A 22,621-nucleotide genomic window follows, 5' to 3' on the forward strand; every position below is an offset into this window, starting at 1 on the left:
TCATTCACATTGCAGGCCAGAGGATTGGATGTCGACGCCAAGTCCAGGCAGCGTTCCCAGCTCAGCGCCGCCGCTGTCGCCGTCGCCCGGCTCGCAAAATCACAGCTACAACATGTCCAACGGTTATGCATCGCCTATGTCAGCTGGCAGCTACGATCCGTACAGTCCCAATGGCAAAACAGGTGAGTGTGTGCGAGCGAGATAGATAGTTATGCGTAAAAATGACGCTTTCACGGGGCTGTCAAACCGCGCCATCTAGTGTTCATTTCGTCTTTAAACAAGTTAACACGGTTGGCATATAGATGGCGCGCTTGTAACAGCTTTCACTGGAACTCGTATATTGTTAAAAGCACAACCAAAAGCTTTTTAGTTATGTTGTTGAAATTTACAATTAAGATAGAAAAGGAAAAAATAAATATGGTTATGTTAAATGTGAATTAGTTTAGCTAGAAACTAGCGTTTTAGTTTGTTCTTAGAGTCTTTTAAAGACGTGGACTTTTATTTACTTAAACTTGCTTAAAGCTGTAATCAGTCTAACTTAGTTCAGTTTTAATGGGCGGAATTGCTCTTCATTTTGTTATGTCACACTTACTATAAATTGAACAAAAATTCACAGTTTCCTATTTTCGAGTCTTAAATATATATACACGCTTTAGTCACTCGTCTCTCGCCAACGACCATACCACGCTGAATACATCGGTTCTCGTCCGATCACCGAAATTAAGCAGCGTCGGGCGCGGTTAGTACTTAGATGGGGGACCGCTTGGGAACACCGCGTGTTGTTGGCATCGGTTAACAACTTTTTTTGTTCTATTTTTAAATATCTTTAATGTTTTTCTTTTTAATTATTTTTTTATTAACTGAAATAGTTTTCTTTTTATTTGAATTTCGTTATCTCTTTAATCAGTGTATACCCTTTTTCATTTTTTATTAATCTATTTTTTTTTTACATTTTCTATAAAAAAAATCCGTTGGTTGTTTTTATTTTGTGTATTATAACATAATTTATTTTTGTAATATTTTTATATTTAATAGTCTCATTCTTGTTTTCTCTTTAATCAGTGCATATCTTTTTGCATCGTTTTATTTGTTTTAAAATCTTATACTTAATTTAATGCTGATTTTGCCTACGTTTCCTTTTTTTTCTTAATTTATGATATTATTATTTATATTGTTATTTATTGTTATTATTATTTATTATTTATATTTTATATAACTTATTTTGTTCGTATTTTATAATTTTTCAAATATATATATATATATATAAATTTTTTTTTTTTTATTATTTTTTGCTGTATTTAATATTTTGTTATGCTTAATTTTTCATTTATTTCTTTTTATCATTTTTGGCTATCTTATTCTATTATTTTTTTATACAACTACATTATTTGTTTATTAATATATTATCTGTAACAGCTTTCATAATTTTCATGATTTTCCTTAATTTATCATCTTCTTTAATTTATACTGTACATTTATTTATTTTCTAATATTTTATTGATATCTTAAAATGTCTTCTTTTACGTTTTTTTTAAGTTTTTCTAAAAATCTTTTTTAAAATCTAGAATCTTTTATCTTTATTATATAAAGCTAACAATATTTAAACATATAAATTTCCTCTCTCAGAATTAAGCTTACACTCATGCAAAAAGTTTATTAACCTGCTGCGTCTGGATAAAAGCAAATGTGCATTTACTTAGAACAAGTTAAAATGTGGCTTAAAACAGGACAAGGAAAACCGTTAACATGGCAAAGCTGAATAGAGACCCAAAAGTGAATTAGACACGAACTCAAACACACACACACACACCTAAATACACACAAACACACTCGCATGCATGCACACCTACACACTTATATGGATACTCATTGAGAACGTGCCTTTCACCTTTCACGTGAGAACGTGGCCATTTTCAAGGTCGCGCATGGCAGACGGCAAGCGAATGCCAAAAGAGCTCAGCTCCCACGGCAAGGGGGCTGTCAGCTAGCGGGTAGGGGGTGGGGGAGAGCTAGGGTACTTGGTGTAGGTGGGAGCTGGGAGCGGATGAGTATGTTGAGCCAAAAGTAAGCCTGGAAATTACCAAAACGCGCGCAGACAATGCAGACAAACGAAAGGCTGGCAATGGGGGGGCCTTGAGGGGGGCGGATGGGTGGCGGGTGGTTGGTTGCTGTTGTCTGTGCGTTCTGTCTGACTGACAATGCCAATAAAGTTGAAAGTTGAAGGTCACCAGACGGCGTCGACGTCGTTTTTTGGCATCGTCGCCAAGTTGAAGGCTAAACGCAGACAATAAACTTTGAGGTAGCACCCACAAAATTCCGCCCGCCCCTCAAGCTCAACCGCAACGCGCCAACGTCAGACGTGCAAGACGTCCACACACCCCCGCGCCCTAAATTTCCCCTTACCTTTCGCGTTAAGGCAACGCCCTGCGCAGCCTCGTGAAATGTGCACCCAGTCCTATTTTGAGCTGGCAATTTCAGTTCTGGCCGTAAAAGTTGTAGGGAGTCCTTTTTATGGCCAACAAAGTGAAAGCCAAAAGTGTCTACGGCCCGAAAATTATCGATTGCCGGGACGGCTGCCTCGCCCCCGCCCTCCCACACTTCCTCTTCTGTATTGTGCGTGTGCTTTTTGAACCCGAAAAAAAAAAGAAGCAGAAAACTCGTCTCGCTTTCACTTGTGGATGTGGATGTGTCTGGCGGTGCGCGGCGAAGGCGGCGGCAGCGCTGCCAAAGCGAACGACCCACAAAAAGTGCACAGGACACGCGAGGAGTTGCCGCGGGGGTCGGTGGGTGGAGGGCGGAGGGCGGAGGGCGGGGTTGATACAGCTGCCAAACCGAACCCGAGCAGCTGTAAGGAAAGCGCGTAATGTAATGAAATCATGCCAAGGCTGTTGCGCGGCAGACAAGGACGCAGCATAAAGAACGTGGAACAGGACCAAGCGAGGCACTTAAAAGGAGCGACAAGGAATAGGAAGAGGGTGGGGTGGGGGGACGCTGGCGCATAAATGAGCCCAAAATGTGCCATTGGGAACGATGAGCAGCTCCAGACAGCGGCAGAGTGGGACACACGTCATGCACAGCATATACCCTAACGCAGAGCACTTTAAATGCTTGGCTAACTATGTGACAGGTGCATAGAATAGAACTGCACGCAGTGTAGTCGCTGGTTCAAATCAAACAAACATGCTGCCCATAAAGACTAGGGTAAAAGGTCTGCTTGGTTATTTTATTTCGATTTTTTTTCCAATTTTTGTTTTTTTATTTCTTTAATTTCTATTTCGCTTTTCTATAATTCTATTTAATTCCAAATGCCCGTTGCACTGAAAATATTGTAACAAGTAAATATATTCACATGCAAAATGCGGGCTAACAAATATGGGTTAAACTAATGCAAATTCTTAATATCTTGTGGCTAAATACTATTTTAAAGTTGTTTATTCTTGAGCAAAATGAATGTAAAAGAACAAACAGATTTTGACTTGGTGAGTTTTATTGAATAGCTTTTCAAACTTAAGATTCGTTTAATTGATTATTATTGATTTAAGAATTGCATGATTTATTATGAGCATTTTTGAATAATGCAACTGCAAGGATATCAAATTTATTGACATGCATTAGACAAACCTTTTTTTGTCGTCTGTTGATTGTACATAAATGTTGATCAACACTGGATTTAAATGTTGTATAAGAAAGAAGAACGCAATTTGATTTGCATTAAATGCTTTTTCTTATACAGCTGAAAGAGTATTCAAACTTCGTCTTGCCTTAGTGAGACTTCCTTTATCGTCTGTTGTTTATACATATTTTTATATTTTTGCAATTTCACTGGCAATTGGTCTTCGCCTGCTGCCTGTTCAATGTGGCGTATGCGCAATGTCTGCAAAACCCATAAATCGCACCCGAAGGAACCAAACATGAAAATTTCACGCACATTTTCTTGACATTTTCATTCGATTGCGTTTTCGCAATTTTCCCTCTGAGTTATGCATTTGTAAAAATATATATATATATATATATATATTTTGTATTTATTTATAAAGTAGGGTCCGGTCCGTCTGGCATTCGTAATTGGTTTATTTATGTGTGTGCTTGGGTCAGCTTCAGTGCATCTTATGAGTCGGTGTGTGCCTCATTAATCTTATGCTAATGACAGCCGCAAGGTCGTCGCAGTTCACAACACAGATGCGCCCCAAAGAAACGAAATGTTAAGAAAACACAAGCAAATGCTGGAAAAAGTCGGCAAAAAGTTGACATGAGTTGCAAGAAGAAATGGAAAAGTTAAATAAAATGCAATATGCTGGAGCAGAAAATCAAATCTATAATGAATACGAAACTTTGCAGACAAAAGCTGAAAGAATGTCAATTGAACAAACTGCGAAATAAATACATAAAAATTGGCAACACAAATAATGAATCCAAGAATCACGAGAATAATGAGCGTAGACACAACAGAAGACAACAGGAATATCGAAATTAGACACGATTAAAGAGATAATTCAAAGCGCTGGAAAATTAGATAAAAACTAGAAAGTAAGGATATCTTCTGTACGTCGAACAGTTCCCTTTTCCACTTGCAGATATGTGAGAATAGTGGAGCTTAAAAATGCTGAATGATCTGCCGATCTTTCCTATGGCAGCTATATGATATAGTTGTTTGATATTGTGATATAACATGAGAAGCTTAGTAACCTCTATATCTTAACCTAAGTCAATTCAGCTTAAAATCAAAAAGATTCCTTAACAGAATCTACTTTTTAACGAAACGTTCATATGAATGCTATATAGATATAGTAGTCGGATCCGGACGGTATGAAATACGCACTGACTGCAGCAGAAAGACGGATCTATGCAAATTTTTAAAGTTTGACGATAGCTTTTAGACAAGTTCTCATAGAAATAGACGGAGGAAGAGACGGAGGGGGAGACGGAGGGAGAGACGGAGGGAGAGACGGGCATACGGACATTAACTGGCTATGCTGATCTAGAATATATGTATTATATGGGTTCGGCTATGCTTTCTTCTGGCTCTCAACATATTTTACCCCTTTTGCACACTTTTAAAGGGGTTTAGCGTATCAAAATCTTTGAAACCAGGAAAATAGTTTACTAAACGAACAAGTTAAGTAAAAGATTAATACTTTGGGCTAATTATTATTAAATCGAGTTATTATTATAAAAAAGATATGTAAGTTGACCTATTTTAAGAAAAAGAATGCCAACAACACGCGGTGTTCCCAAGCGGTCCCCCATCTAAGTACTAACCGCGCCCGACGCTGCTTAATTTCGGTGATCGGACGAGAACCGATGTATTCAGCGTGGTATGGTCGTTGGCGATAGACGAGTGACTAAAGCGAGAATATGTATCTGGAGCTCAGGAGTAATGGATTGTAAATTCTTATGACAGTGTTGGGAAACACCGGCATGTATTGAATATATGCTTCCCGACCTCTCTTTTTGTTAAGTTGTATCTGGAATTCGGAAATGAATATTTCATTTTGCGAATGAAACATGCAAAGGGTCGCTTGAGCAGCGAAGTGGCCATCTCGAGCATGAAGTTTAGGGTTTCGAACCGTCGTAATTGAATAAATAATTATTTGACAAGTTAAGGCTTTGCATTAAAACTTTGCTTAAGTCCGTCTCCTTGATGCAGACAATACATGCATACATATGTATGTACTCAATAAGTATGGCAGCTATAAAGTAATCAGATCTGGATGGTTCAGATAAAAATGCCGTAGAAACAATCGGTCCAAATGCAGGTTCTTGAATGAACAACTTTTTGGTAGCTTGGGACATTTTGAGAATAATTATTTTTTACAGCAATTTAATATATTAAATGCACTATGTGTCAGAGTTAGAGAAGTTATTTAACGGTTCCGGGAATAGAATTTGTGCCAATAAAATCGAGAGTTTGAGTAAGAGTCCATAATATGGGCAAGCTAAAGAGCCGCTCGTCCAAAAGATCTGTTCCTTAATAAAGCTTTCACTGTACATATATGCCTAATTAAATGTACGTATATATGTAACTCTATTTAACTAACCCATATTGTAAAACCTGTTTGTGTATATAACTAACCCATTTTGTAACTCTTTCTCGTTTTAGGTAAGTCAAGACGTCTGTTTATTTAAATGTGTATCTAATTTAAGTGCAGTTTTCTAGGTAAGCAGACACTTATATAATATCGTATGCCAAACCCTGTTTAACTGTTAATTGCATAAGAAAGAACTTGGCTCAGTTAGCTGCCTCAGATTTCAAGAGCACTCAAATTAGCATAAATTCGCCTTCCTGCAGGCGCTTTCCAGAGAAACCCAATCGACGAAAAAAACAAAAGGAATATTGATAGAAGGCCATGCCGAACATTAAATACACTTGCAGCCAAATTATGGGTTGGGGCAAATATCTGAGCATCGAAATGTGTTCCTTATAGAAACACATTTTTGAACCGTTTCAGCTTATAGAGCTATATGATATATAAAGTAGTATATGTATATATATAAAGTAGTATATAAAGTAGTATATGTGGAAAAATAGTTTCCATGCAAACTACATTTCGACTGATTTATCCCAGATCTATATGATTTAGATTTGCGTTTGCTGATATGACCGATTCGTTCTATAAAGCTTTATATTAATATATTCAGATATTAATATTATCTTGTTTTCATTTCATTTTTAAGCTTGTATTTTACCGATTCTAACTCATTTTTCTTAACTCAAATCCTCGATACTGACGCCTACTAGGCGTTACATAGCTTATGACAAACTTTGATACCCTATAAAAAAAAACGTATACCCTCGTAACGCATGAAATCGATGGGCTTCGATTGAGCAATGACTGCAATTAGGTGCGTACCAAATGTCTAGACGGCCGAGCCCAAAGGCTCAAGAAACAGAATCCAGAACCGAACCCAGAAAACGAAACGAAAGAGCAAAACGGACTAGAAGAAGAAGAAGAAGAGCGACAGTGCCTTAATCTGTGCAGGACACGCAAAACTAAAGTTAAAAGTTTTTTTTTTGTGTTTTTTTTTTTTCTTCAAGGTTTTCAGCGATGAATTTCAATTTCAATCATGTGCCTGAAACATGATAACACACGCCGCAGTCCCCGCAGCGCCCTGCAGCACCCTCTCCCGCTGTCTGGGCCTGAGTCTGGGTCTGGGTCTCGCAGAGGTCTTTCCATATAAGAACTGGTTTCATCTTGTTGTTTGTGGCTTGCATTTCCTGATTATGTGTGCCTTAGAATTTGCTGCTTGACCAAAAACAAAAAAATAAACCAAAAAAAACCAAAAAAAAATAAAAAAAAAAAACAACCGATCTCTTGCAAAAATTTGTCGCTGCGTTTGTTTTTGTTGTTGTCTGGACTTTGTTCAAGGTCTCACGACAGCAGCTGCTTTTTCTTTTTGTCGTGCACTTTTGCTTATCTTCTTCTTAGCAGGTACACTTGTCTGCCCATTGTCCAAAATACTTGATCATCATCAACATCATCATGATCATCATCATGATCATCATCATGAGCTTCATTATCATTTGCGGCTGGCTTTAGTGTGTCAAATGGTCTGCAAAAAGGGGTTGTTCGCATATACATACATGCATACATGCATGCATACATGCATACATGAATGCATACATGCATACATGCGTACATGTAAATGTGTGTGCATGTACATATGTACGTATGTATAGCTCGGACCAAGAACCAAGAGACCAGAGGCCAGAAATAAGCGTACCATTGTTTATGTGCCGGCACATGTTTGCGTTTCTTCTCTCCCTCTCTTCCTCTTGGTCTCTCTGTTTTTTTTTTGTGTTCTGCTGCGTACATAGGCTTTGGTATATGGCTTGACCTTGATCTTGAAAACATACATACACATGAGACCTGGCTATGCAGTACATATGTATGCATATATAAACATATGCATATGTATATGTATGTGTGCATTAAATGGGTAGAGAGAAGCGCAACACATTTCGTTGCGTTTTGCAAATTGGTTTTTGGAGTACATAAATACAGGGTGTTCTGTGAGGTCTATTGGAATTGCCAGCTGTTGCTCAGATAATTTAGATAAGATCGTATTAGAATTAGAATTGCATAAAATCCATAAATACTTTTGTCGCTTAATCCTGAATAGCACTGATAAACAATAGAGAGTATATAAAATTGAAAATATGCTTGCTCCTTCGAGTAAAAACACATTAAACTTGAAATTTTTAAGTTCGTCAAGCATATGAACTTTTAAGAAAGATATGAGAAAATGTTATAGATAATTTTAGAATAATATTATATTATATTATAATATTTCATTACTTTTATGACTAAAAGTCAGTCAAAGGGCAATTGAACTATAATACAAGTGAACCGTTATATGTAAAGAAATTAACGTCATGTTTATTGAAAGATATTGAAGATATAGTCTAGTTGAATCCAAGGCGAACTGAGGGAGGCTGGAGTATTCAAATGCTTCCAATTAGCAGCTCGAAACGAAACACCCTGTTAACCCACTGCGCTTGTAACCTAATTAACTTTCAACTGCAGAAACGAACGACTCAGAAAATGAATTGAAAAAAAAAAAAAAATGAAGAAGAGGAAAAAATTGAAAAGTTACCCTGCGTCAGTTGAAGGGTTCAAAAACAAATTTGAAACCCCGTAGCGAAAGCGTAGCACAAACGTTACCTAATATCCCACCAAGAACTGTGTGTGCGTGTGTGTGTGTGTGTGTGTGAGTGTGTGAGTATGGAATACGTGGAAGCATAAATAGGCCAAATGCCATTAGCACAAAGCGCACACACGAGAAGCTGACGCTGTGGCGGGTTTTCGCTTTCCTGTTTTGAACAGCATATCGAAGCACACACACACACACATATGTATGTGCATGTATGTATGTATATGTAGCACTAAATATAACTGCACACATGCGCGCATTAAGTGCAGCCGTTTGCCTGTGTGCGTGACGTGCAGAGAACCCGCACAATTAATTCCTGCAAAATGAAAAAGAAAAAAAAAAAAAAAAAACGAGAAGCAAAAACAAAACCCAAACTCAGAGCTGAGCCCAAAATGTGCAGAGTTTTGAGTTTGTCCTTGAAATTCATGTGAATTTTTTGCAAGCAACATCATTATCACAACGATGATGATCATGTTGTTGCTGTTGTTGCTGCTCTTTTTAGAATCGAATAAAATATGCCAGAGCCACGCCCACGTTAGCTGTTAGCCCTATTTGTGAAGGTATTTTAGACCAAATATGTACGTGAGCTACGTGCCACAAATGCTGTTCAGTTGCTTGCCCCATTGCGCCCTTAGCACACAGGATTAATGCAGCATACACAGTTGTTTCTGGTTTCATTTAGTTGTTGTTGTTGTTGTAGCCGTTGCTCTTCTTCTTGCTGCTAGGGGATTTTGTGACAGTTCAATTTGCATTTGGGTTATTTTGCCGTAAGCCCGCCCCGAGGGAGCTTTGTGTGTCCGTTTGATTGACACTTTTTGCCAGCATTTGATTCGCATTAATGAGAAGCCCAACACTTCAAAGTCCCGTTAAGCAATACAAATAGAGCGTGACCAGGGAAAATTCCTGCAAATATTTATAATATCATCAGGAATTTTACACTATGTCGCAAGTCTGGCCCTATTACGATAATACGATTTCTGAAACGTTCAATTCAAATTATAGAAGTTGTTTAAGCACTTAATTTTAACACACAATATTATTATTGTATTATTATTATTATTATTATTGGCCCTCATTTAATGTAAAAGTTTATGAATCAACTAATCATCTGTAGAAAGGAGTGTTTTTTCGACTTTTCCTGAGTTTACAATTGTCTAGCTTTTTAATTGAAATTTGTTCTGTAACGAAGGCCAATTAGAGAGGAAACGGGAAATTGCCTTTGGAAGAATCACTTTTATTAGATATATTATATCTAGATATACAAAAATATTATAGAAATGCATGACGCCTTGAGACTGCGCAGCTTGGCTGTCTGAGCGTCGAACTATTGAGCGTGAAATCGCTGGCTCAAAAAATTCGTAATTCAATTCTAATAATAATAATAAACAGTTGTCCAAGACTTTGAACCATCGAGAGAAGTCGCTTGCGAAAATAATTAAAAATTTGCATTTCATATGATTCTTTGCTAAGCACAAAGTTTGCGGTTTGAACCAGCAGAAGAAGACGCTAGTCCGTATGTGCTAGCATAATAAAAACTTGTGCACTTGTAAAATATTGTTTTCCTTAACATTTGGATAAACATTTCGCACATTCTAAACGCATTTCTCAACATTTATTTTGTATGTACGTAAATAATCTGAAATATCTTTGGCTCATTGATGAATTGAAATATTTATGCTCTGTCTGTCTATTTACATTTTGATTATAAAAATAAATGCACAGTATTATTTCTATAAATATTACGGTTCTCACAAGCTCGCTACCTGTCCCTCTTCCACACTGGCTCTCTCGCGTTCTCTCTTGCTCGCTCACTCCCACGCTCTCTCAATGCTTCTGCTCTGCTTCTTGACTCTGACTGCAACAACTGTTGTTGTTCTTCTACTTGTTGTTGTTGTTATTGCTGTTAATTTGCTTTTTTTTTTGTTGGTTGTTGTTGTTGTTTTACGTGTTTCAGTTGCGCTTTCGCTGTTTGCGTTGTATTTTTATTCTCACTTGTTGTCATACATGCACACACACACACACATACATGTATTTATGTATGTATATTATTTTGCACTTGGCCTTGAATTAATACAGCGAACTTTGGCTTTTTATATGGCGCAAATGTTTATCGTACATCTCTGTAAAAAGATAATTAATTTCATGGCGGACGGCGATAATTGCGAGCGCATTTCAATTTAAGCTGCCTGCATTTTGTCAACGCCAAAAACAACAACAACCGCCGCAGCAGCAGCGACTTTCATTTCATCAATACAGTCAGAATCACACACACACACACACGCACACGCACACGCACACAGCAAAACACGCGCGATAATTTCCAAAATGTGCCAACAACAAAGCAACCGTTTTCAAGGTCACACACACAGCCTCATCTCTCACACACACACAGCGCACACTATCACACGCCCTCACACACACACACACACACACACACACACATATACACGGACACGCTGCTCGCTCGGGAACGCCAAAATATAAACAGACGCTGTTGATAATTTTTTTTCGCATATTTTTTTGTTTTTTTTTTGCAATGTTTTTTTTTCGTACGCGATTTTTGCCATTGACGCGTGGGGTATATTGAACTATGCTACGTTTGGCTGCTGCGATATGCGGGCGTGGCAATTCCGGAAACGGAACTGGCACCGAACCGTTTTGAAATGCAGTTCTCAATAGGAGTATCAATACAAAAAGCTTAGAAATTAAATGAAACTCCTAAAAAAAAACTACCAAAGTTAAATGTTAACAAACTAAAAAAGAAGTATCCAGATAAGGAAAAATTAAATTTAAAATAAAATAAAATTTGAAGAAACGTGGGAACGGGTTTCGAGATAGGTTCACGAACCGAACTTGAATCCTTGGTTCTACTTTTTTGACTTAAATTAAATTATTTTAAAAGTATTTAATTAATATATTTTTTTTACATTCCGGAAGCGTCGTCTATGCTGAAGTGGTCTGATATACCCCAGCAATAGGTAAACCTGTACTCTAAAACTTTGCCTTGAATAAGAAATTTGTTTTGTTTTTTTATTAATTTCTTACGCTCTCTCTTTTTTGTTTTTATTGATAAGAAATATTGTCAGCGCATTTTGTTTGTATTTAATTGTTTGGCAACATTTTTGGAACATTTTTTTGGCTTTCTTAATTGTACAAATATTTTCGCTGAAAGCTTGCACATTTTCTGTGATCTAATGTGTGCTTGCCACTCATTTGTTTAAACAACTCATAAATTGTAAAAAAAAAATATAATCATATTTGTTCGTCTTTTGTTTTCAAAATGTGCCAAAAGTTTTGGATTTTTTGAAAAAAGATTATATTTTCGTTGGCATTTAAATTGTTTATAATGCCTGAAGTCTATTATTGGAAATATATTTCCTATTTTTTAATTTCCTTATTTTTTTTTTAATTTTTATATGTCGTCAATCTCTTAATCTCTTAATTTCACAAAACAATTGCTATTTTTAAGCAAACTTTAGACATATTAAGCTGTCTTTTCAATCGTTTTATTCTGAGAATTTTAAGTTGAAATTCAATTTGGAATAAAGTGAGAATGGAATGAAAAACGTCTGAAAGGCTTTAAATATAAAAAACATGTGTATTAGAAATTGGCGCCTGGGAAGATTTGCTTGGGCTTCGCTGAAATGTGAAGAAAATGAAGTAAATAAAATAAGTTTTATTTAAAAAACATTTTCTTGATAGGACTGGCATTGAAATTGAAACAAGAAACACTTGAAAATGGAATATTTTTCACTTAGATATGCCTGGGAATGCGGGAAAATCGAAACAAGAAATACTTGAAAATGAAATCTTTTACGTTTGTTGTGCATTAAAATACCCACAAATTTGTGGAAACGATAAAAAATCGTTTGTAAATTTAAACGATTGTTAAAAACACGTTTTTTCTTAAAATCATAAAAATAATGGAATAAACATTAAATTGAGCGCATTTTGTGTCGATTGCAGTTGCATTTTTTTTTCTTTTTAAACAAAATGTTTATGCATTTATAAGGCTCGCTCTCATGTACACTTATATTTATTTGCCTCGTATTTATTGCACACACACACACACGCACGCACACACGGGCCCGTCAAGTTATTTATTATTATTAAATCAGGTCAGAGACCCATTAACACATATACACAATATGAATTTCGGGCAGCAAAGCGACCGATCAACAACACGTGCTCATGTATTTGTAGCTGTATCTGCAGCTGTGCATATGTATCTGTATCTGTGTGTGTGTGTGTGTCTGTGTGTGCGTGTGTGTGTGCAATTCGTCTGACAGTTTGTCATGCGGCGGCAGCGCGCGTCATCAAAAATGGCTGCCAGAAAGCCACGAAAAACAAGTTAAAATGCCATACACTAAAAATAAATTGAAATTTCTTTCGTTTTTCACGCTCTTTTTGTCTTTCGGTCAGCCCAGCTAATTGCCTAGGTGCGGATATTTATCAATGAATGGGTATTCATCTGGCACATTAATAACACAAACGATGAGCTCATCTTACAGCTGACAGGAATGGAGAGAGATGGTGAGAGAGAGGGAAAGAGAGAGAGTGACAGAGAGAGAGAGAGAGAGAGAGAGAGAGAGAGAGAGGGGAGAGAGGTTGAGCGATTTGGGATTGCGATAGAGCTGCGATTTATAGTTTTAGTTTGTTGAAGTTGAAAATGTTGCCTACTTTTACTTGTTTTATATTAGTCGGCAATAGTTTCGCTTAGATTAGAACTATTTATAGTACTCGTTGCCAGACTTTGCTGTGGACAAGTATTTATCTAAGTCAGATAGTAATTCACCCATATTCCGATCGAGTGGGTGGATTTAAAAACAACAACTAACTGATGTTAACTGGTTTAGTAGAAAAATGTTAGATAAGAAAAATACTTTTCCAGAGTTTGGTCACTTTCAAAGTTAACATTTTTTTGAATTCTCTTTTTCGCAATATTCTTAAACGTTTTCTTTGATTTGATTTCATAGAAACTGTTGAATTTTTTCTATCTGCCCAACCTGCAGCGGGTTATTGCCTTGGCACGTAACACACGCTAATATCCATAATTATCATCTACTCTGCGTTTTGGGGACAATGCCTGATAAATCTAAAATCAACTAACACAATATACTATGTGCATACACTGTCAGGCATTTGGCGAGCATGCGAAATCGCTTCGTAATGCCATATATGACTAAGAGCTTGAAAAAGTATTTCAACTAGAAGCCCAGTAATACGGCGTATGTATATGTACATATAGATATTGCAGTGGCAAATACGCATACACCGACTGTTCCTACATGTGTGCACATATATAGACACACATATTCGTACTTAGTAAACATTCATTATGTACTCTCGCTTTCAAATTGAAATGAATTTAAGAGCTCGAAACGTCGACGCTTATCTCAACAAATGGCGCAACCGAGTGCAACGAATATATATATATATATATATATATATATATATATTTGAATGTACGAATATACGCGAATATAACCATAATAAATACCTATATACACACACATTTATTCACATATGTGTGTGAGGTATAGATATAGTAAAAGTTTTAGCACAAACAGAAATATACAAAACAAAGGCCATTAATTAAAAGCATAACCAGGAGATGTTGGGCCCCGGGGGGGTGCGGCGACGATTTGTTTGTTTTTCATTTGATTGATGTTTTATGGTCCTAGCCGCTGGTTTAGATAGGTGTACTATGGATGATTAATAGCTAAATAATGCGAGGCAATGCACTCGCAAAGTATTTGAACTGTTTGTGTGTCGAATAGGTAAGCGAAAGCAAGAAAGAAAACATGACAGATGTATTGAATCAAATAAAAAAACTGCAGAAAAAGGCACTGCATTTGTAAGGCTATTTAGCAGTAGTTGCTGCTGCTTCTTTTTTATCATCAATCTTACGCTCTCGAGAGAGCAAATGCTTGACTTACGCAGCAAGCAGCTTTTGAGTGTGAGCAGAATTTAAAGAAGATTCAGTTTGGGCGAGAGAAAAAGATGTTGAAGAGAGTTTTAAGTACTGTTACAATGCAAAAGTGTTGTAAAATGCATTTAAGATAGAAACAAAAAATGATCACAAAAGAAAAGACAGCTATTTAGCGCAGGTTAGGTATAACAAATAATTATTAAGAACTAAAATTGGACAAATTTCTTGTGCCCATAACTCTAATTCTATGAATAAAGATATTCTTTATAATATATATAACAGATACAGTCATCGGAAAATGTTTGTATTTCAGTATAATAAAATATATTATGCATATTATTCGAGTGCCTTTTTCAAGCGTTTCTTTGGTATCATTTATATTATATGCCTCGTGAATAAACAGAAATTTTGGCTATATTGCAAATACTTTTTAAAGGGGATTTTTTTTTTTGCATTACGTTTTTTTCGGCGTGCAAAAAACAATGAACCTAAGACGCAGTAAATTCTGATAATATGTACCTAAAATGGACAAAAAAGCAAAAAATAAGCAAAACGCACGAAAAAACAACAGCAATAAAAAGCAAACTGCATGTGTGCCTAACAGATACGTACTCACAGATACAGCTACAGCTACAGATACAGATACAGATACATATGCACATATGCACAGGTATAATGTGTGCGAAATTCGAACAAAGCATTTCAAATCACAACACACACACACACACACACACACACACACAAAGTGTCAGAACAAAGGCACACGAAAAATACAACAAAAAATGAAAATATATAAATGAAATGTGAAATGAATAATCTGGCGCGGGAGCTTGAGAAAGTCAAAGAAAATCAAAATAAAAGTATAGCAAATGAATTTGTTTATATAAACAAAAACGATATGTGCATAAATGTGTTACATGTACATATTTATTACTGTGGCATATATATACGAATTATATGTAGATCTGTAGAATATGCACCTGTATATTCTATATGCACATGCGGCACAGGCATATATTTTAACGGATGTATCTATGTGTGCACAGATATTTGCTCGATATTTATATGTATGTATAGTAGTATATATAGCTATATACTCTACAGATTCTGTGTATAGATTACGTAGGACTTTACAGGAATTGAGTACACATATGTATATATTATTTATTCTACAGATAAAAAACTATATAAAGCTTTGTATGTATATTTAGATAAACATGTTATACAGGTAGATATTTCTTAGATACTGTATATATGTTACACAGCTGTCTACAGATTTATATATATATTCGTATATATATACTGGACTCTATATGCTGTATATATATATTTATAGCAATTTATGCCCACATACATATACATTTATATGTTGATAGATTTGTATGTAATGTTACACAGGAATTTATTACACAGATATATTTATGCATATATAAATTTGTATATGTTAGATAGTTATTCCTTCGACAGATCTATATTTAATTTGTTTGTTTGCATTTGCGACCAAAAGCTATTTACATTTGTTGGCAGACCTGAGTCGGTGGCTGTAAAAGTTTCATTTAAATGAAATGTATGTAAATATAAAATTAATTAAAAGCTTATTTATTTATAGAGTTTTTGCTTCTGTAAATATGGCAAAAGTGCAACTTTATTTATATCACATTTAAATATGTTTATTTTCTTATTATTTTGAGAAATTGCATTTCTTTAGAATTGATTTTGCATTTCCTTTTTGCCTGTGAACGCATTAAAGCGTATTTCAGCTTTGGCTTTTGTATCACGTCTCTGCAAGGGTATTTAATCTGCGGCTGCATAAAGATACATTTTTGAATGTCTACAAGTGTATTCAATCTTCAAAACTTTCTATCTTTATTTCTTACTTGACTTTTAATAATTGTTTTTTAATTTTTTTCTGGCATTCAAATGAAAAATAAAAACAAAACACATGCTCGTATATTTTACGCACTTTTGTTTAGTTTGCAATGCGATACGCTTTATGCTAGGCAAATTCATTGATTGTCGTCCATTACGTGTGTGTGTGTGTGTGTGTGTGTGCGTCGCAGACAATGCGGCGTATGCGTTATGAGTCACACGTCGTCATACGCAGCGTACACACACGCACACACACACACACACGCACACCGACACGCAATACACACGCAGCTGTCTGCATAAAATTTTAGCACTTGCGAAGCCGTGTTATTGTTGTTGTTGTTGTTGTAAATGCTGTTGTTCTGTGCGTGTGTGTGTGTGTATGTGTGTGTGTTGTGTGCGTAAAAAAGTGCGTGGCAAGCGGCGCCGACGTCGCTTTATCGCAACTGAAACTCAATGAACCGCAGACAGAAATTATTTGCCAAAAATAAAAAGAAAATAAATAGGAAACTACTTTTATAAAATGGCTACACCGCAACCTAAATACCCTGTAAATTAATAGCTTTTAATCAGGCTCGAGCTCGAAAGTAAAAAAAAAAAAAGAAATAGCTTCATAAAAATAATCTCTGAATTACATACTATATATACTCTTTCATACTCGTACATATACTCTTTTTAGTTATCTTCTAAAGTAAATGATGTCCTTTAAATATCCTATAAAAATACAAAGAAATTTTTCTTTTATTAAAAAATAACAAATAATAATAAAAATAATCAATAATACAATTTTATTGTACTTTTAAGAAAAGTATAATAATAATTAGACAAAATAATGATTTTTTCATTAAAACTCTGTAAAAGCTCAGTGCAAAGACTTATAAAACGCAAAATACACTGCAACATGTAATAAAAAATAATAAAAAACGTTTCAAAATATATTTAAAATTATATACATAATATAATAATCATTTTTTTATTATTACCCTGTAAAAGCTCAAGCCTGATAATCGGCTATACTAACTGCAGATGAATATGTTATTCATAAAAAACTTTTTTCGCATTAAAAATAAATATAAATATATATTTTATATTATTATTTAAAAATTAAATATATTAATTCAACGAAGAAGTTAGTTGAATACCCTTTAAAAAAAGTAAAGCAATGCCTGGGAATAAACTAAATCAACTGCTGATTAATGTGTCACAAAGCACGTTTAATTTGTCAAAAAAATATATAAAAATAAAAAATTTAAATTTATTTAAACAAAATAAATAAGTAGTTCAAACCAATGCTAAATATTAAATTTAAAAAATTGCACATGAATTTGTCATTTGTTAAATATAAAATGATTGAAAAAAAAATATAATTAAACCGCGAATGTAATGATATTTTCATGAATGCCCTGTAAAAAAAAACCTCAAGCCAATGTGTAATAATAAACTAAATCAAGAGCAGCAAAATACACGCACAGACAGCACAACTACACACACACACACACACACACACACAGAGGCACACATACACAAAAACTCACGAAAGAAAGCCGCAACAAAAATAAAATTCGCCATAAATAGTTGGCATTTGCTGTTGTTGTTGTTGTTGTTGTTGTTGTTGCTGTTGCTGTTTTAGTGGCTGCAGTCGGCGTCGCTGTCGCCGTCGGCGTCGACTGAGAAAAGGGGTACACATGAAAACTATTGCGGTGGGTCAGGGTGAAATGAAATAGAAATCTATGAATAGTTGTTGTTGTTGCTGCTGCTGTCGCTGTTGTTGTTGTTGTTGTTGTTGTTTCTGCTTTGTAGTTTCTTTGCGAATAGCGGGCGTGCGAGCGAGAGGCGAACAATGAATGGCGGCAGGCGCGTGTTTGTGTATGCATGAAATGCACAATGAAATTATAAAACCAGGCAAAACTGATTAAAGCATATGGGAACAGTGCAATGGAAATGCAACTACAATGTAATGCATTGTGAGTGGGGATGAAGTGGTTGAGAGCAGGGGGGGCAGACTCGTAGATTGGTGTTAGTTGTGATTAACAGGCACTTGTAGATAACTGACTACACAATGGGGCTACATTTCGCTAATCAAGCGATAGTGAGAGGGCTGGGTCGAAGGGCAGGGGGCTGGCAGTCAGGTAATCAGCGACGTGAAATCAATTGTTGGGCTGCTAATTAGTTTGACCTGAAAAAAACACACTCACACTCACACACACATTATAGTACACTAAATTACGCATACGCAATGTGGTCTGAATTGAACTGCTACCCCTCAAGCAGTTGCGTGGGCGCCTTTTTATTTGATTTTTTTTTCGCTTTCTCAGCTTGTTTATTCAGTTGTCTCGAGCAGTTTCCCTTCTGCCGAAATTGTTTGCTATATTCTTTTCTCTATTTGTTAGTTGTGTAAATCATTTTCGAACTGCGCACAAATTACGTTTTGGCCATCGATTGGCCAAGTGCCCGGCTAGCTCAGTCGGTAGAGCATGAGACTCTTAATCTCAGGGTCGTGGGTTCGAGCCCCACGTTGGGCGAAAGTATACTTTTTATACTTTTACTTTTTTTAATATTTATAAATTTCGACAATTCATTTATAACTACTAATTTGTCCCTAGAAGTATATTTTTGCAGTAACATTTAAAAGAATTAAGAATTAATAAAAGAATTAAAAGAATCTTCTTGAATTTAATTAATTAAAAACTAAATATAATAATCATATGTTATGTAAACTGAAAGTCTAGAATTATGGGGAACTGGATAGACTTTAAACATGATTTCCACAAAAAAATGTAGAAAAAATCTGCCGATCCTGCCAGGAGTCGAACCTGGAATCTTCTGATCCGTAGTCAGACGCGTTATCCATTGCGCCACAGGACCGATGCGATAGTCAGGAAAGAATTGATAATTAATTATCAAGAACTATTTTTATTTTTCAAAAAATTTTTCAAAGCGTACTTTGTTAATAAAACCTCAAAAACAAAAAAAATATTGTAAAACAATAAATAAAATGTTGAAGACTGACAAAGCAGAAGAGAATTACAAATATGTGCGCGAATCAAACACAAAAATGGCAACAACAACAAAAAGAACAGCAACAAAATTGACAACGACACGTTTTTGTGCTTCAGCGAACAAAAATATGTACAAGAAAAAGCCGATGGCGACGACGACATTCGAATTTGACTTGATCAACTTTGCTGGGTGTGTGGGCAGACAGGCAGGCAGGCAGGCTGGCAGGCAGGGGGCGTGCAAGCTGACGATGGGGGCGTCAAAGCGAAGGCGCGAGAGGCAACAGACAGCACGTCAACAGCAGCAGCAAAAACAACAACAACAACAACAGCAGAACAATGGCAAAAATGAAATTGCCAAAAAAAAAAAATAAAGAAATACAAAATGGCCGGCGGGCTGCAATATTTATATATGTATGTATTTTTTTTTTTGGTGAGTTTCGGCTGCGGCAAATGTTATGTCTGGCGCAAGACAGAGACAGCTACAAAAAGAGTGCGAACGAGTTTGCGAAGGGTAGCGAGTGCGAACGAGAGGGGGCGAGCGTATTTGAGCTTGGGGGCAATATTTAAATGAAATTAGAATGAGAGTCATGAACAGACTTTGTGAGTGCGCTGGCTAACTGCACAGCGGGGGTGTGTGGGGACTGTGGACAAGAGTTTGCCAGTTGAATATCTCAATTTGTATTCACAAAATATTTTCGCTTTCGCGTGACACACAAACACATGCACGCACACACACACACACACACATAGACAATGGCAAGCTCCAGACGGCGGATAAGAAAGCAACCAAATATTATCCGTCTCTGGCGTCCCTCTGGCCCGTCTGCCTGCCTCTGTCGTCATTGCCTCTAGCCCTGACCCTAATTTTTGGGTAAACAAACAATTCGTTTGGCCGCGTTGTCGTTGTTGCTGTTCTTACTGTTCTGGCTTTTCACTTTTGTGTTTCTGTCATTGCGACACCGTTTCTTTGGACTCTGGGGCATATCTTTGAGGCCCTTATCTGCCTAATCGGGCCCGGTTCGCATCTGTTATCCGGCTGTGAATGAACTGTGTGAGGTTATGTATTGTTTAGAAACTTGTCTGCTTCGGCGAAGGTGTCAACGCTCGACAATCGAACACATATTTCTATATATATATATATATATACTTTTTTTTCTTTATTTTATCATGTGGCTAAATACTCAAGTCAGCCTCAAATAGCACATTGACCCATAAACACAAATGACTGGTAAATACCCTATATATTGGGCAGCATTTGCTGGGGTATTTCGCCAAAACCTGAGCTTGATTGATGGCGGTGTCTAGAAAAAAAGTGAAAAATGTTGTGGATGTTGAATTGGTGTAGCAGTAGGAATAATGATATAGGATATGGAATGTATGCAGGAATAGTTGGAAAGTACAAGGTATTGGGTCAAGGACGTATAAAATAGCATATATTAATATAGAGTATAAGCTGTAGGTGGGGTATAAGGTATTTGGAGTTGGGCATAAAAGAGGCCATACTCTCCATCCAGAGTATCCAGGTCATAGGGCAATGTCTAGTTTGCATAAGGCATGGAGCATAGGGTATATGGTATAGAGCATTGGGTATTGGGTATAAGGTTTACGACATAGGGTATTCTGGGCACAGGGGGGCGGGCATAGGCTAAATTATAGAGCATATAGTATATGGTATTTAGGTATTTGCGGCATAGGCCATTTATGGCATAAAGCGTAGGACATATGCTATCTGGTGCATAGAGTATACGACAGGGTGTGTAGCACAAGGTATGGAGCTTAGGCTATAATCCTTACAATAGGAAATATGACATAAGGTATAGACCCTTAAAACCTCAATATTATCCCGCGCATTGGGTATATGGCATAAGGGCATCCACTGGATTCTATCCAGGGCATAGGACCTTTCGAGTATGCGTGCTATAGAAAATGATAAAAAAGGATTGTTAAGGATAAATAGGATATGCATATGCAGGGTATATCATTTAGGGTACTCACTAGCATCATATTTGTAGCTGACGCGATATTTATATTCTTTTCCTATTTCCTTGCCTAAGCTGCTTATTTGGTCTTGTTTTATTATCGTCGTCATCGTTTAATTATTTTCAGAATATTTTGATTTTTATATAACCTTTTTTTATGTCTATGCGAAATTTGAGTTCAATGTGCAGCGCTTCGTATTTTTTTCTTTTTCGTTTTTTTGTCATGTGACGCATGAGAATCCGTCAGCTGTTTAGATATTCCATGGAATTTGGCATTGCGATGTTGTTGAACTTGCTGCAACCGTTGAATTTTTGTATTTCAGAAACTGTTGATTGAGTTTTTATGTTGCCCGTTTGTCAATGCTGATTTATGAGTCTCAATTCTGTGCAAAATTCACAAATTACAGGCGCACTTTTTACTTATTTATCTGCTGTATCGATGTTTATTATCGAAAATTGAAAACTCGTTTTGGCACAGAATTTGATTAGCGTCTCTTTCCCTTTGCTTTTACTCTTCTTACTGACAAGAGTTAAATGTGACTGCTTTATGACTCAATAAATATGTGCTTTTTATCAGATTAATATATTTTTAATGCTGTGGAAATTCTCAGAGAAATCAAATGGAACAGAAATTGTCTTTTTAAGAATTTGGAGTTCAAAAATAAATAAAACCAAAGTTCTAATAAACGTTTTGACGAAGTTTGCAATGTTATAATTATTTTAAGTATATTATTTTTTTTTAAATTTCCAGAAAAATATAGATTCTGAAATATTATACATTATAATATATTACATTAAATATTAATATATATTATTTAAAAGAATACAAAATAATTCTGAAATATAAAAAAAGAACATAAAAATCTTAAATATTGTATATAATAGAACTTCGAAATATTCTATAATATATCAAAGTTTTTTGTTTATTTTTATTATTTCAAACTTTTTTTTTTTTTGAAAAATTTGTCCAGGTAGAGAAAAGTTGCAGAAATTCTTTCTTTAAGTATTTGGAGACTATAAAGCAATAAAATAAAAGTTCAAAGTTGTTATAAAATGTATGAATAAAATAGTTTGAATTACGATAGCTTACAGGAATTAGTTTTTTATATTTATCAAAAAACTTTTCATAAAAATTCCAACAGATTTTGCAAGAATTCACAACAAAAATTGCACTGCCTTGCCCAAGTATC

The 22,621-nt window shown here is 35.7% G+C and overlaps 1 protein-coding gene and 4 non-coding genes across 9 annotated transcripts in view; 3 read left to right on the plus strand and 2 right to left on the minus strand.

The window, feature by feature from the left end:
* Positions 1–22,621, plus strand: part of EcR (Ecdysone receptor) — a 125,325-nt gene that overhangs the window by 21,367 nt on the left and 81,337 nt on the right. For all 5 annotated transcript variants that reach the window (XM_032437490.2, XM_032437493.2, XM_032437491.2 and 2 more), the window contains one exon: positions 16–182. In XM_032437490.2, the coding sequence (XP_032293381.1) occupies positions 16–182 (167 nt within the window). The remainder of the gene's footprint in view (positions 1–15; positions 183–22,621) is intronic.
* On the plus strand, positions 670–788 carry LOC6625809 (5S ribosomal RNA). Its single transcript, XR_048960.1, has one exon. It is a non-coding gene; the product is annotated as a 5S ribosomal RNA (ribosomal RNA).
* Positions 5,211–5,329, minus strand: LOC6625807 (5S ribosomal RNA). The gene has a single exon (XR_048959.1). It is a non-coding gene; the product is annotated as a 5S ribosomal RNA (ribosomal RNA).
* On the plus strand, positions 18,903–18,975 carry TRNAK-CUU (transfer RNA lysine (anticodon CUU)). The gene has a single exon. It is a non-coding gene; the product is annotated as a tRNA-Lys (tRNA).
* TRNAR-ACG (transfer RNA arginine (anticodon ACG)) lies at positions 19,246–19,318 on the minus strand. Its single transcript has one exon. It is a non-coding gene; the product is annotated as a tRNA-Arg (tRNA).

The sequence above is a fragment of the Drosophila virilis genome, chromosome 5 (genome assembly GCF_030788295.1).
Source record: "Drosophila virilis strain 15010-1051.87 chromosome 5, Dvir_AGI_RSII-ME, whole genome shotgun sequence".
Taxonomy (NCBI): domain Eukaryota; kingdom Metazoa; phylum Arthropoda; class Insecta; order Diptera; family Drosophilidae; genus Drosophila; species Drosophila virilis.